Source organism: Hydra vulgaris, chromosome 14 (assembly GCF_038396675.1).
Source record: "Hydra vulgaris chromosome 14, alternate assembly HydraT2T_AEP".
Taxonomy (NCBI): Eukaryota; Metazoa; Cnidaria; class Hydrozoa; order Anthoathecata; family Hydridae; genus Hydra; species Hydra vulgaris.
In genome coordinates, this window is record NC_088933.1 from 31,191,616 (window position 1) to 31,207,810 (window position 16,195).

Consider the following 16,195-nt stretch of genomic DNA (forward strand, 5'->3'; position numbering starts at 1 on the left):
TTTTAAAAATTGACATCATTTTAGTCTCAACAAGCCCCCATCCCCATTATCAATTATTGTCAAACTTTTCAGTACCCCTTCCCCTCTATATTTACTGACATCTTTTATGGATGGCTCCTAACTCGATTGCAACACGAACATACTTTTGTTTTTGGTTGTAATAATGTAACAAACTCCATCTCTTTAATCAAAACCTAAAAGATCTGCCTGTTTTTGAAAAATTGAAATCACGTACCAAATTAGTGAGATCTCTTTAAAAATAGAAAATATGCTTTGGAGGTTATGATAATAACTTTGGAGGTTATGATAATAACTATAATCAGTCAGGATCTCATGTGGTGTCTTCGATTGTTTCTGGTGAAGCATACAAAATGAGACTTTAAAGTGGAATATTGAGGTGGATTAACTAAGTGGGAACTGTCTTTTAGCCAATGGTAGATTCGGACACTTAATTTTACTTTTTGGTTTAATACCATAAAATATGATTATTATCTAACTAATGTATTAGTAAAATAATATCACAATCATACGAATGATTTATTGGTTCCGTTTGAATCATAGAAATAACAATCATACGAATGATTTATTGGTTCCGTCCGAATCATAGAAATAACAATCATATGAATGATTTATTGGTTCCGTCCGAATCATAGAAATTGAAATGAGATCTTCTTACCGATCTATCTCTTAATGTGAAATTGAAACAAAAACCGTTTACTTTTAATTTTGTGGGTGCACAAAATTAAACTGTTTTTCTTGCACAAAAACGAGGCTTGATGAAATCATATATATAAATAAATATGCCCATAAAATTAGGGTAAGTAATTAAGTAGCTAATTCAAAATAAGTAAACACCTTTCTTGTCACAAAATCTTTTCAATCAGTTTAATGAACTCAATCAAAGAGATTATTTTGACATTTAAATTGCTAATATATACTTACTTAAAACATTTCAATGTTTTAAATAAGTTTATATTAGCAATTCTTTAAAAGCCCTATTTAAAAAGAGCAGCCTTAACAACGACATTTAATTTTTTTAGTCAGCTGTGTATAAAATTACAACACTTAGCACTTCATTTGCATCAAAACTATTTTATTGACTGTAACTTTTTTTTTCCCGTATAATATAAGTTTTTAGATTAACATTATATAAGTAAACTTTAGAATTGAAATTGTAAATTAGGGTCTGTTGAGGGAATTTGGATATAGTGTGGTAATTTGGCTATAAATTATATTTTCTGTATAAAAATTAAGAAACTATATACACAGAAAAAAAAAAGGTTTTGTACAAACGTCAGTAAAATAAAAACAAAAACATCAAAGCATTGTCATTTGTTATTCCATTGAGATAATTTTATCTAGTTTAGGTACTTATACATTAACACACATACAATTACTTTAATCTTTTATTAACTTGACTTCCAAACTTTTTGTTGTAGAACATGCCACGCGCATATGTGAAAAAAACCTGTTAAATCTGATAGTAATGATCTAAAATACGCTAAAGAAGATATTTAGAACGAATATTGATTAAATTTCTAAATTAAAATTCACTTTCTTATGTGAAAATTCTTTTTGATTCTTTTCTGGTAATAAAGGTCTCATGATTTTTATATATTTTTTTAATTTTTTTAAACGTTTTTTTTTAACTTTTTGCTAGCTATCATTTTATGTAAAAATGAAATAAAAAAATTGTATTATAACATTAATTATAATATTATAATATTAATTGTATTATAGTTAATATAACATCCTATAAGAAAATAATTAAATTTATCACAAAAAAAAAGTTTTTCAAAAGTATGTCATGTTGGGTCTCAAAGTAAAGTAATATAAAAATTTCAAAATTAATAAGTCTATAATAGTTTATTTATAAAATGATTAATATTTTTGAAGTTTTTTCTTTATAAAAAATAAAAATTAATATAAATTAACCAAGACATTGTTTTTTTTTTTGCAGCTGCATACATCAGTATGCAGCTGCAAAAAAAAAACAATATTCTGTATGAGAGTTCCACTGGCAGAATAACAGTATTGACAAGGGAAGAAGAGAAATATATAGTAGATGTCTTAATTTTTACAGCAAAGTGTAGATATCCACTAGAAAGAAAAGATTTCTAATGTATGTTACACAATTATGTACAGTAAGCGCGTAAGGAATGACACACCCGGTTATGACTTTATTATAAATTTTGAAAGAAGATGGAAAGGCGAAAACCTGAATTACTGATTAAAGCGAGAGCCGAAAGACTATTAGATATGTGATAGATGAATTTAAAGTTTATTAAAACGTTCTAGATAAAAACTTTCTGGATGGTCATTTAAAAAAGTTTAAATGACTAACCAAAAAAGAATATTTAATTTAAACGAAGCTGGCTAGGGTACACAGGAAAAAAAGTTCTATAGAATTTTTATAAACTTTTGAAACATATGGTCTATAAAAATTCTATAGAATTCTATAGAACTTCTACAGAATCCCTGTTAGTTCCTATAGAAATTTCTATAGAACTTTTTTTTCTACTTTTTTTTTTATAGAAAAAAGTTTTATAACAGTTTCTGTAGAAATTGATAGGCATTCTACAGAAATTCTATAGAAGACAAAATTTAAATAAAACTTTTTCAGTACCTCTAATATTTTGTTTTTACTATAAATTTTTTGTTTATAAATAATTTATTTATAAATAATTTGGAAAAATCTGTTATAAAGCTGTTAAAAGCTTGCTTTACTAATAAAACATGTATTATACCTCGCTTTCCCCTCATGTATTATACCTCACTTACCCCATTCATGGGGTAATTTTAGCCTAATGGATTGTCGAAGACATTCAACAATTTACTTCTTTGTAAGCATTATTGAGTTTTGAAACTCCATCCTTATATGCATCCTTACGGGACTAGTTACCCCCCAGATAGTTTTCTCATGTCTGTTTGAAAGATAGCCAAGTTTCCGATTCCAATGGACTAACCCAGTGAAAAAACTGCTGCTCCCAGATAAGTTCCATATGGGTTTAAATGAATCCCACCCGTAACCAACATAGAACCCATATGGAAAAATAAAGAATTTTTATTTTCTTTACCACTCGTGATAACTTAAATCAAAAAACGCCTAAAAAAGCAATTGCAGTTACCAAAAAACTATTAAAATATTTTTTAGACCTAAGAACTGTGTAAAAATTTTTATAACCATAATATTAGTTGTACGAGTGTTTTAGATTTTGAAAGCAAAATTAATAAAAGTTGTTGCTTTGACAACTTGCATTTTTTGGGGGAAAAATTTTTTAACTAACTTTAGTAATACTGAGGGAGGGAACAAATTGGCTAGGATAGCATAGATTCGCATGATGATAGTGCAAACTTTACAGGTTGCTTTTTCAAAATATTTTTCAAAATATATATCTTATTTATATTTATTTATCTTACTTTATCTTTAAAATTAAACAACTTAATAATTACTGTTCTTCATTTGAATCTCTAAATAATTTTCAATGTCTAAATATGTTTCAAAAATTTTATTTACCTTGCTGTCACCTCAGCCGCTGGAATGAAAGTAAGGTAAATACAAATTTAAAGACCCAGCTAGGGCCCAACTTGGACCCAGCGTAATAAAAGTTTTAAAATATCGGGACCCACCTAGACCCAGAGTGTATTTTTATTATCAGAGCATGTTAATTAAGTTGCACACCAAGAAAATGAAAGACTAGCTTCTATATACATAATAAAATGTTTGATATAAAAACCAAATAAACTAATTCTGGACAAAAATATTTTTATAAATATCACAAACATTGTTTTGCAAGCTAAATATTTTTTTAAATAAAAAACCTAAAACGATTTTTAAGTTGATTTTTATGTGTTAGGATATAAGACAGAGATATTCACGTACTGGGCACTAATTAAATTTACTTGTAGACAAGTAAATGAAGTTTTGGAATAAAACTACTTCAATATGATTTAAAAAACAGCAAAAATTTGTTTGAATGCAAAACCTTTACGTTCTTAATAAAAATATTAGTTACTAACAGAGACATGTGTACAGAGATAGCTGCACTATTTGTAAAAAAACCTTCTATTAAAGAGTGAGAGCTAAATAAGTTAAAATTCATTAACAAATAAAAACATACACGAGTGAGTGTTAAATAAAAACATACACGAGTGAGTGTTAAATAAAAACATAGCATACGAGTGAGCGTTAATACGTTCTTCAATGTAATACTAGGTATTTAATACTGAAGAATATATGTATGATTTAATCGATTGTTAATCAGCTAAAAAAGGTTTTGCTGTAAAAAGTATAGAATCCTAATTGTAATTGACCCTTTCAGCCCAAAAATATTTATTTTTATACCTACGTGTATTTTTTTAACAAAGATACAATAATCAGTTAACAAGAATCATAAGTAAAAAATCACGTGGTTCTTTACAAATGATTCTTATTAAAGGTTTAAAAAACACATGTTTAAAATAGTTTTTAACAGAAAGATGCCATGGTTTTACAGGAACATTTTGTTCAGAATATAGCTTTAGATAAATTGAAAATTATTCTATATTGTTTAAAGCAGTCTGAATACATCTGACTTGGTTGGTCATATGACTTGGTTGGTCACATGACTTTTGATGGCTCGTTACAACATAGATGCATGCACATACTGCCAATTCACTTGCATCTGAAAATCCGTGGAGTTCCAATTTAATAACTCTTCCGGACACAACACTCCGAGGAATCAAAATAGTTCTTTTGTTGCTTATTACCTTGATCTAAGCTTGCCATTCTTCCAAAAGTTCCTTCGGTATTTGATGATCCCATCTTGTTTTTAATAAGCATAGTCAGCTATACACTATTTTTCCAGTGATTAACGCAGGTGCTCTATATCCCAATACGTCAAAAACACTGTTGATTGCGGATAAAATTTTTCTTTTCGTTAAAATTTCTTTATTTCCGTTATTAATAAAAGTAGTGAATTCAATTGACAATTGATCTGTTTCCTTGTTCCAAGGATGTCCAAGTATTTTTGTTGATTTGTCTTTAACAATCTTCAATTTGTATTCTACAATTTTCTTACGTTGCTATGCCATTTGTGCAATTGAAAACCAGCTTTATTCAAGATTTTTGTTGATTCATATTTAAACCTGATACGCTCTTCTTCCGTTTCTCCACCCGCTTGCAAATCATCGACATAAGTATCTTCTTCCAAGGCAACCACTGTTTTTCGATGAATATCCTTCTATTTTGATATATGTTTTTTAATGGTAGTGCCCAGAATGTAAGGACTTGAACTGGAATCAAAAATTACTCTTGAAAATCGTAACTCCATTAATTTTACTTTCTTTAAGTCTTTATACCAAATTAATCGTTGTGCGTCTCTATCCACTTCTTGAATTCAAATTTGTAGAAATGCTTTCTTAAAGTCTGCTAAAACGCAGAGTCTGTTCATCCGATTTCGTATTAGAATGTTAAATATTAGGGGTTGTGGCGATGGTCACACTTTCAGAAATTCAATGAAGGTGATTAAGCATCTTTTCTTGCTGAACAATCATAAACAACTTGCATTTTTGTTGACTCAGCAATATCCTTGATTACAGCTACATGAGGAATGTAGTGAACAATTTCTGCCGCAGGTTTTTTTGGCACTGTTTCCAGTATTCCCTCACTGATCAGTTCCATCATTACTTCATTATACTTCTCTAGTTTGTTAAGTTTTTCCAATCAAATTGTTGTACTTATCAATCTTTTAATAGCCAGATCCCTGTTGTTTGGCAGTTTAACGACATCTTTTTTCCAAGGCATTCTAGTTTCATAATAACCTTCGTTTGTTTGGTGTAGCTAAAGTCTTGGTGTAACATTGGTTCATTGTTTGTGTCTGACAATCCAAGTACTTCAAGACCATACATTTGCTCGAACTCATCACGAACAGTGTTCTATAAAAAACCCTTTTCAATACCAGAACTTAATTCCATTTGTCTCTCAGAAAGAGTCTATCCAAACATAGTTAATTCAGCTCCAGGGTCTTTACCCAGAATTTTTTCCAAGAACCATTGGTTCGGTAGCTTTTATATGTTGATAATCAGCAGCACTCAGTATTATGTGAACAGGTTGTATTTCATCACCTTCTCCATTATTGCTAAATTTCAGTCTCCTTAGTCTCGCAAATCGCGATTTTTACCTCCTTGATCATCGGATTGGGTAAAAAGGTTAGTATTTCCTTTTCTGCATTGATGTATTCAATATTGATGTGAAATTCCGGTATTGTTATTGATTCTAGCGTAACATTATATATTTCCACACGCTTGTTTACCGTTCCGTATAGTTTTTTGATAGTTTTATGTTTTCTTCGTATAGGTTTCAACTTCAGTTTTGTTATCAAGTTTATACATATATAAGAACTTCCAGCACCCGTATCCAACATTATCCTTGCTTTTTCACAATTTACCTTTGCCATTACTGTCGGGTGAACAGTTGTTCTTGCATTAAACGCCGTTCCCAAGGTTTCTTTTTTATTTTTCATTTTATTGTCCGTTGTTGCATTTATGTTTTGACAAATTGAAGTGTGATGGTTTTTGTTACACTTTCTGCATCCTCTTGATCGACAATTTGCCGCGGAATGTCCATAACTAATGAGTTGTAACATAATCTTTTATTTTTTTAAATCTCCTTGCGTCTAGAAACGTTTAACACTTTTATACAATCTTTGCATTTGTGATTTTATAACCCACAGTAGATATATTCATTTCTACCAACACTTTTCATCATTGGTTATTATAATTACCACTATTGTGTTGCTTGAATGCAGTGATTCGATTTTTATAAGACTTTGACTGTACGTTTGCGTTCTTTTTATCGTATTTTATTTGTTCAGTGTTGAAATCAGAGTTCAATGAATTTTTTTCTATATTATTTTTGAGTTAATTGGAGATAACAAAAACTATAATCTACAGGAGATAAAGTTAGAATTGGGAATTGATGTCAGTGTCTCTACATTATGGCAATGGTTAAAAGAATTGAATTATATGTACAAAATATTAAGACACATTAGTGAAAGACGCAATACAGCAGAAGTAAAAAAAGAAAGAAAAACATTTGTTTCATGGTATTTAAACTTGACATTGCAACAACGTTACAGAAATATTATTAATATTGATGAAACTTTTCATATGGATACAGTCTCCGAGGAACAACCCCAAATCAATGTGTATTGTCATCAAGAGGCCGTAACATAAATAAAGTATTAGCATAAATTGTTTAAACATAGTTCACATTGAAGCAATTATTGGCGTAGAGGTGACAGCAGATATCTTTAAAGGATTCTTAAATACACTTAAAAGTATTTTGGGGGAGGAAGAAGAGTTTACCATAGTGATAGATAACGTTAGGTTTCATCATTCATTATCAGATTTTTATGATAGTTATCCCTATGAAATTGTTTTTTTACCCCAATACTCACCTTTTCTAAATCTTTGTGAAGAGATATTCTCGAAAATTAAGAATACTAAAAGAAGACACATAGCTCCGATCGGAAATAACGATTAGTAAGAACGTTAATGGAGATGACATTAATAGAGAATAAGTCGTAATTTTTTAAAATTTGTTTTTTCGAACTTGTATGTTAATAATTATAATAATAGTAATAACAATAGTATATATATATATATATATATATATATATATATATATATATATATATATATATATATATATATATATATATATATATATATATATATATATATATATATATATATATATATATATATTGTTATTACTATTATTATAATTATTAATATTATTGTTACTCAATGTTATTGGATTATACTATTTGTTACACATCTAAATTTACTTTAAACTGGAACATGTAGAATATTTTTTATTACTAATCATTTGAGCAATTCATAACATGCATTATAAAATTGATGTAAATTTTAAAGCCGCCGGATTAAATGCAAAAAAAAACCAGATTAAATGCAAAAAACCACCAGGTTAAATGAAAAAAACCACTAGATTCGTGCAAAAATCAACCAGATTAAATGCAAAAACCGGTAGACCTATGGTTTTATGCGGTTCTTAACCAGAATAAAGTTCTCAATTACAAAAATGCATGAGTCAGAAACAAGAGTAGGGTCAACAACCAAACCATTTTAAATTTATTACCTTTTCAACACTAAAAGTTAAACAAACACATGCATTCGTTTGTTTTAAATGATTTTGTTATTGACACTACTGTAGTTTCTTCCTCATACTTTTTTGTGGTTTTGTGATGAAAACCTACGTGACTTTTTTTTTTTAATGTTAACTAGAAAGTTCACGCCTCCTTCTTTTCCAATGAGCTAGAACTCTAACCTCCAGGCCGTGGCTTATATAATACCTCATTTCCTGTTTAAACTATTTACTTCGAGTTACTTTCAATTATTCATAAAGTTTTATTTTTTTTTAATTCTTATTATAAAAGTATAAATTTTTCTTGTAAAACTTGTTGTTGTTTAGGAAGTATTTTTATATAACTCCGTGCTTTTTTTTTAGGTTTGCAATTATAAGCTGCAGCTAAAAATGTCGCGACGATATACTTTTCTAAAGTACTTAAGTAGAAATCTTAAGGTATATAATTCTATAAACTTTAAAGTTCTGCGAATATTTTAAACTTTTGTTTGAACGATTTTAGTTAGACTTTTAAGATCTCGCTTTGCATTTAATGCGCAATAAAAATACGCAAATTCATCATATTTTATGATTTGACTCCCTATTTTTCAATACAATGATATCAAGGTTTCAAATCTTTTAAAGATTTGAAATCTCATTGAAAAAATAAAAATACAACGTTTTAAAATCCTTTAAATTTTCAAATCAAATCAATCCAAGTTTATCAGATTTTATTTAAGTTTATCAACCTTTTATTTAGATTTTTTAGATTATTTGTTTTAAGTTTATTAATCTTTCACTATATATATACTTTTCTATTCATTGAAAACTTTTGATCGAGTTTCTAGACAACCTTATTTTAAGATTTTCATCTTAAAATAAGCTTTCAGTTTGTTGAAGATGTTAAGTAAAAAAGTTTGTTAAAAAAATGAACTCAACAAACAGTAGTCTTGAAGTAAAAATATCCTATCCTATTGTCTTTTGGTCGTTCTTGGCGATTGAGGTGGTAATAATTGTTTTTGGCAACGCTATGGTGTGTTGGTGCTTTTATACTAGTAAACAACTACGCACAAAACAAAGCTACTTTGTAATATCTTTGATTTTAAGTGATATATTTGTTGGTATTGCTGTGCCACCGTGCGAATATTGTGCTTTTAAAAAAGGAATTACGGAAAAAGAAAATAATTCGTGTTTAATATATTGTGGTAGTCTTATAAGTTTTACTATATTAGCTTCAGTCATAAATCTGGTTCTTATTGCAGGGGATCGTTTTTTTTCGATTACTTTACCATATAAATACCATGCATTTTTATCAAAGAAAAGAGCCAAAAAAATCATTGCAAGTGGCTGGATTCTTACAGCAATCCTTACAACAACGCCATTTACTTGGCAGTTTAACACAAACTTCAGTAAAAATCTCTCCAAAAAAATTAATCTAATATTTACAATAAGTTTGTTTAGCATGGTAATGATTATTGGGTTGTTTATTTCCTTTGTATATGCTAAAATTGTGCTTGTTGTAAAACAAAAACTATCCGGTGAAAAAGCGAGAAATTCTGCTGCTCTGAAAGTAAGTATCATGGTAGCAATAAGCTTTTTTGTTTGTTGGATTCCGACATTGGTAGTTGAAATCATGCTACAAAGTAACATAAACTTAAATGAGTATGTTCCTTTGATATCATATTGCATTCTTTTGTTTAATCCTTGTTTAGATCCAATTTTTTACGCTTACTATAGAAAAGATATTCGGAAAGAAGTTCGAAGATCGATTTCTAGCCTGACCAGAAACTCTTTCTTTGAATATGCACAAACGGCAAAAAAGAATTTCCGTTCAGATCAGAATTGTTAAAAATATTATTTATGTGTTGTATTTGTTTATTTTTATATTATTTACATTATTGTTAATTAGTATTCACCAACTTGCTCATAAATGTTCAATAGGCAGAAAGGACTTAAGAACTTCCCTGGATACTATATCCAGTACGCTAGCAACATTCGCAAACAAGGTAAGGGGCAGGCAAAGCCTTGTAGAAGAAGATATCATAGAATCTTCTATAAATAGACATATTTTTGTTGTTGTTGTTGTTGTTGCATAAATTCAATAAATATTTCTAATAGCTGTATAAAAAGATTAAAACATCATACACAATGAAAAAGTTAAAAATTCAAATCACATTGCAGAAAAACAAAAATAATTTTGTTGTTCGTCACATGGCAGAACTTAAAGTAATATTTACTCTAATGAAATAACTTTATCATTTCGAAGAAGCATAAGAAAAAGACGTAGTATAGTTTAGGAAAAAATTGGAGAGAACCCAAAGAAACTTAATTTTATTTTATTTTATTTTTATATATTTATATATATATATATATATATATATATATATATATATATATATATATATATATATATATATATATATATATATATATATATAAAATTTAACCCATAGAAGCCTAGTACCTGAGTAATAAAGTATCTATTGCGACCGTTTTAATTAACAAAGTGTAAGAATGGGCAAAAAAAGTTTTTCTGGTACTGATATTAGACTTCATATTTTTTATTGTTTATTAATATTTTAAGTTAATTAGGTTCCTTTAAATTGTTTGCTATTATTTTAAGTTAATTAGGTTCCTTTAATTTTGATTTTTTTTGAACGGGAATGTAACATACAGGGAGTGAGCTACGTTTCAATTGTTTTAATACGTCTCGTATTTGTATCGTCTTGATTCAGTTATTTCAATAAGTGGGTCTTGATTACTTTTGTTTAGTCTATTTTTCCTTAAAATGCATCAAAAAAAGATGGACTGCAAGAAAAAGACGGGGTGCAAGAAAAATAACGACTGCAAGAAAAAAGGAAGGGAATAGTTCAGTTGTTTTTTAAATTGACAAATTAATTTGAAATTAAATTTATTTTAAAACAATCAAGTTATTTTCTATTTAGTTTGCATCTTACAAAAACAGTATTAATTAACATATATATATATATATATTTATATAAAGTTTAAAAATAATAGCGATTTATTATTTAGGACATATATCGAGGCTAAACATTAAGATCTTGAATATTTTTTCATCAGAAACTTTATACGTCAAAAATGTTAAACAATAAATATAACGTAAAAACAAACAAATCTCGCGAGTAAACTGTTATACTTTACTTTTTACACAGGGTTACACATTTTTGTATGCGTGTTTATTCATTCTTATATGCGTGTTTATTCATTCTTATATGCGCGTTTATATGCGAGTCAACCACCCATAAAATCTCTAATATAATTTTATATAAACAATAAATAGGCTTTTATGTTTTTAAATAATATATAATAATTTATATAACTTTTATATAAGCTTTAATCTTTTCATATAGATTTATTTAAAATGTAAATTAGGTTGTTGCCCTTGCCATTTATTTAAAAAATGGTTGCCGAGCCAGCGCTAAATTTATGTAACTACGCATATGGTTGTAAAATAGAACTATGTTAAACTCTGTAGTATCCATAATATTTTTAAGTTTCCTGATTACCCTATCCGTATTTCGAGGTCTTTCTCCTTGTTAGTAAGTATGCTTTAAAGAAGAAGAAAAGATTATTCTATTGGATTAAGCTGTGGCGTGTATGCTGGCAGATACTTAATAGCTATGCCATGAGACGCTAGTGTTTGCATAAGCAAATACCTCTTTTATTACTACAATGAAAGTGCAAAATAAATGCAGATTTAATTCGTACTTTCATTGTAGTAATGAAAGTACAAAATGAATCTGCATTCCAGCCTCCAGTTTTTATTTTTTAAGGCAGCACTCCCATTGTTGAAACAGCAAAAATCAAATTAACATTCTTGCCACAATTTGCAGACGACTGTAAAACTGCTAGCGCACCTTTAAGCGAATAACCATATGTGCTGTTAGTGTGCACATTAAATCCAGTTTCATCCAAATAAATGTTTTTCATTTGAAATTCCGTTAAGTTTGCTTGGAAATGCCTAGCGGCCATCAATAACTCGTGTTGAGTTTTGTTTTCCTGGCACATGCTTTCTTGATAAATCCGAGTGTTTAAGTTTTCTTGTAGTAGTAGGCTGAGACATATTGATGCCTGCTTCAGAAAGATTTTCTTTTATTGTTTCTTGCGCACAAAGATTGTTTTCTTGTACACATAACTCAATAATATATATATATTTTTTTTCAATTTCGTTTTAAGTCGTTTTTTATCAGAAAACGACTTGAATGCAGTCATGTCGTTGAATTCTCCTTTGTTAAACTTAACAACAAGATTTTGAACTGTGTGCATAGATAAATTAAGAGAAGTAGAAAGGCTTGCTGTAGATTTATTTCTTTCAACTAAATGCTTAAGCATTTTAATGTGCTATTTTCTAACATTTTTCCTTGTTTTATGATTTGCACAGCTATTTTCTGTTCCATATGCAAGGGGATGCAACTACATCAACTGAGGGTTTGGGTTGAGGCAGGTATAAATCGGTAAATTTAGTAGCACTCTTACATTTCTCACGAAAACAGTATAATATCTGGTCTGCGTTTTTTAAAAACTCAAAACCTCTTTTTGAGCCATACTATCTTCTGCTTACCAGCGTGGCGAAGACATTCATTTTGGTTAAAAATAGCTTACGATATTTTACCGAACATTTCAAGTCATGTTCAAACAATCTTAGGAGCATTTTTAATGCCGATAAGGAGGTTTTAATAAATGAAACCAATAAAATAAATAATACTATTTAAGGTTGTTGTTATCGCCAACCTTCAGGTGAAGTTATAAACCTAAAAATTTTTTTTTTTTATGTAACAGCGTCGTTAAAAAAAATTAAACACGAAAATTATTAGGGGATCATACTATTGATCATCAAATCATACTATTTTTTAAGCTATTTCGTTCCATAAAAAACTCCTTGATGTAAAATGCAAGACCTACCAAAATTAAAATCCGTAATAGGGTGTTGCATAAAAATTCATCTTGAAAATAGATTATGTTGTTATATTGCTATAAGGAACTCGTAGAAGACTGAGTAAGTCTTATCATCAAAAACCTTGGAGTATTGCGCAAGATACACATAAACATTGTGATTCTTATGCACAAATATTTTAATTATTGTTGTGATAAAATTTTGTTTTGTTTTTTCTTGTTGTATTATGATTTGTGTGTGTATTTTTTTTTTTTTTTTTTTTTTTTTTAATGTTTTTTAGATGTATATATTTAAATCCGACTTTTCTTACGTTGTAGATTGTTTTAGTTCAAATTTAGATTTATCATGTGACCTAGAACAACTTCTGTGTAATTATCTATATTAGGAACAAGATTTTTAAGTTTTGACTTTAAAGAAAATATATTGTCAGGAAAAGTAATTAAGATGTATTGCGGAATTAATTTTTTATATAAATAGGGGCCGCGATAAGAGTTCTATAGATAAGAGAGGCCGCGATAAGAGATCTATAGATAAGAGAGGCCGCGATAAGAGATCTATAGATAAGAGAGGCCGCGATAAGAGAAATGAGAGTTTTTTGTTTTATAAAGTTACCAGTTGTTCTAGTGTTAAATTTATTTTTAATTGAATGAAAGAATTTTTCTGTAAGTTGTGAAGGAACTAATCCCATTTTATATTTTAGCATAAATAGTATATTAGCATAGATATTAATTTTATAAATGTTTAGCGCTTTCATTTCTTTTAATAGAGGTTTAACATATGTATGTTTGTTTTTATGATATATTATTCTAGAAGCATGTTTCTGCCATCGATAAAGAGACATTAATTTTGTCTTGTGCGTGCATCCCCAAGCAATGTTAGCGTATGTAAGATGACTAAACATGCTTTTAGTTTATACGATATATAAACTAAAAGCATGTTTTAAATTTTTAAGTTTTTTTGTGATAAAAATGGTCTAGCTTTGAAAAGTAAACCAAGATTTTTAGATTTTTAACTGGTGAACCATTTAATAGTTTTGTTTTTTATACCATATTTTTTCATTTTTTCAATCAGAATTTTATGGTTGACCGAATCGAAAGCTTTTGTAAGGTCAATAAAGACTCCCAATACAAACTGTACTTTATCAAAAGATGAGCTGATGTTACTCATGAGGTCCATGATTGCACTTTCCGTTGAATGATTCATTAAAAAACCGTACTGATATTCACTTAAAATTTTGTTTTCTGCTAGATATTTATAGAGTCTATAGTAGATTATTCGTTCAAGAAGCTTGGAGAATACTGTAAGAATTGAGATAGGTTTGTAATTGGTTGGTGATCCCGTGTCTCCAGTTTTAAATATTGGTAAAATGTTCGCTATCTTTAATTTTTCTGGGGCAACTCCTGTTTGAATTGATGAGTTTAAAATATTAAAAAGATAAAGGGTAAGATATCTATTACTACATTGCGGTAAATATCATCGATACCTGGAGCCTATTTTTTTTAGTGATTTTTTTTGCTTCTTTGAACTCCTCTAACTTTTGATCATTTTCAGGATGTAAGCTAGTATGGTTAATAAAATAGTTATTAAATGATTTGTTTAAATTATTTATTTGTTATGCTAGGTTTGGGCCGATATTTACAGAAAAATTATTACATTTTTTGGAGTTTCTTTATCTGTAGATTCAAATCCATTTTCTTTAATTCTGGAGGGTAAAGTTTCTGATTTTAATTTAGTTTTAACAATAATTTCGTTCATAATATCCCATGTTTTTTTAATACTACCACTATGTTTTTGTAACTGTTTGGAAAAATACAACTTTTTAGATTTTTGTATAATTTTTTCGATAAAGATTCTTTAAATTTGCATAGAGAAGACTCGCTGATTTTACTTTTATATGTTTTAATTTTTGCGTTGTTTAATGATGTTGAGAATTGGGCAAGTGAAAAAAAAATTGGGAATTGATTTATCTGTTTTAAAAATTCCTGTTTTATGAAATGCATCTAGAAATGAGTTTGTTTGTATATCATCTATGGCAGTAATTGAGGATGAAGTGACTCATGTGGGTTTATTTATTAATTGGAGTATTCCGTGCTGAAATAAATTATTAAAGAAGGTTTTAGTGTTGCCGTGTTTTTGTATTTTAAACAGTCTATGTTCAAGTCTCCTTCGCAAAACAATTTTTTTTTTTCACTATTGGTTTTAATAAAAACTTAATTCAAATAGTTAGTATTTTTCTTTCAAACGAAATTATTTTGTAGTTAGAAATATGAAAATTTGAATTTGTTTGTGAAAATTCGTCAGTACACCACGTTTCCGTACTACAAATTATGCTGAATAAATAATTACATTCTTAAAGGAAATTTTTTAATTTGTCAATATTTGTGTTAATACTTCTCATGTTTATGTGTATGACCGAAAAATCTTCATTACATGATTCAAATTGGGGTTTTAAAAGTATCAATATCAAAATATTCTGTATTACAACGTTTTTCGTTGAATATTTTTTTATCCGCGTGATAAAAGTTATGAGGTAATGTATTATTTGTAGTTTTAAAATTATCGGAGTCATGGGTTTCAAAGTCAATTGATTCGAAAGCCGTTAAGGGTCGCCTATAAATTACATCACGCTATAAGGGAGGGGGGTTAATGGTTTTGTGACGACTCATACAAAACATGCTTCTTAAGAAGAGTTGTTACGACATAATATGTCTGGCAGATCTGTCGACATATTTTCAGACATATTTTCTGCCGACATAAAATATGTCCCACATATTTTCGATTGACATATTTTGACATATTTTGTCATAATTTTATGTCTGAATTATTTTCTGCTGACATAAAATATGTCAGACATATTTTCTATCGACATATTTTGACATAATTTTATGTCTGAATGATTTTCTGCTGACATAAAATATGTCAGACATATTTTCTGTCGACATATTTTGACATAATTTTATGTCTGAATTATTTTCTGCTGACATAAAATATGTCAGACATATTTTCTATCGACATATTTTGACATGATTTTATATCTGAATTATTTGCTGTTTGATATTCTTGAAGAAAAAATCAATCTAACAAATTTATTGTGCATTTCAACTTAATTTACAGAGTTAAGTAAAAATAGTTTAACAAATTTGTTGCTTTTT

At 28.4% G+C, this 16,195-nt stretch overlaps 1 protein-coding gene across 1 annotated transcript; it reads left to right on the forward strand.

The window, feature by feature from the left end:
• The first annotated feature begins 9,001 nt into the window (after positions 1–9,001).
• Positions 9,002–10,215, forward strand: LOC124805952 (adenosine receptor A2a-like). Its single transcript, XM_065817358.1, has one exon. It carries the CDS (start codon positions 9,057–9,059, stop codon positions 9,975–9,977), a length of 921 nt encoding a protein of 306 aa, XP_065673430.1. The 5' UTR covers positions 9,002–9,056; the 3' UTR covers positions 9,978–10,215.
• The last annotated feature ends 5,980 nt before the right edge of the window (positions 10,216–16,195 follow it).

Bases quoted from the DNA above. Each gene is read 5' to 3' on its own strand.
- LOC124805952 (XM_065817358.1), top strand. From the start codon at position 9,057: ATGAACTCAACAAACAGTAGTCTTGAAGTAAAAATATCCTATCCTATT.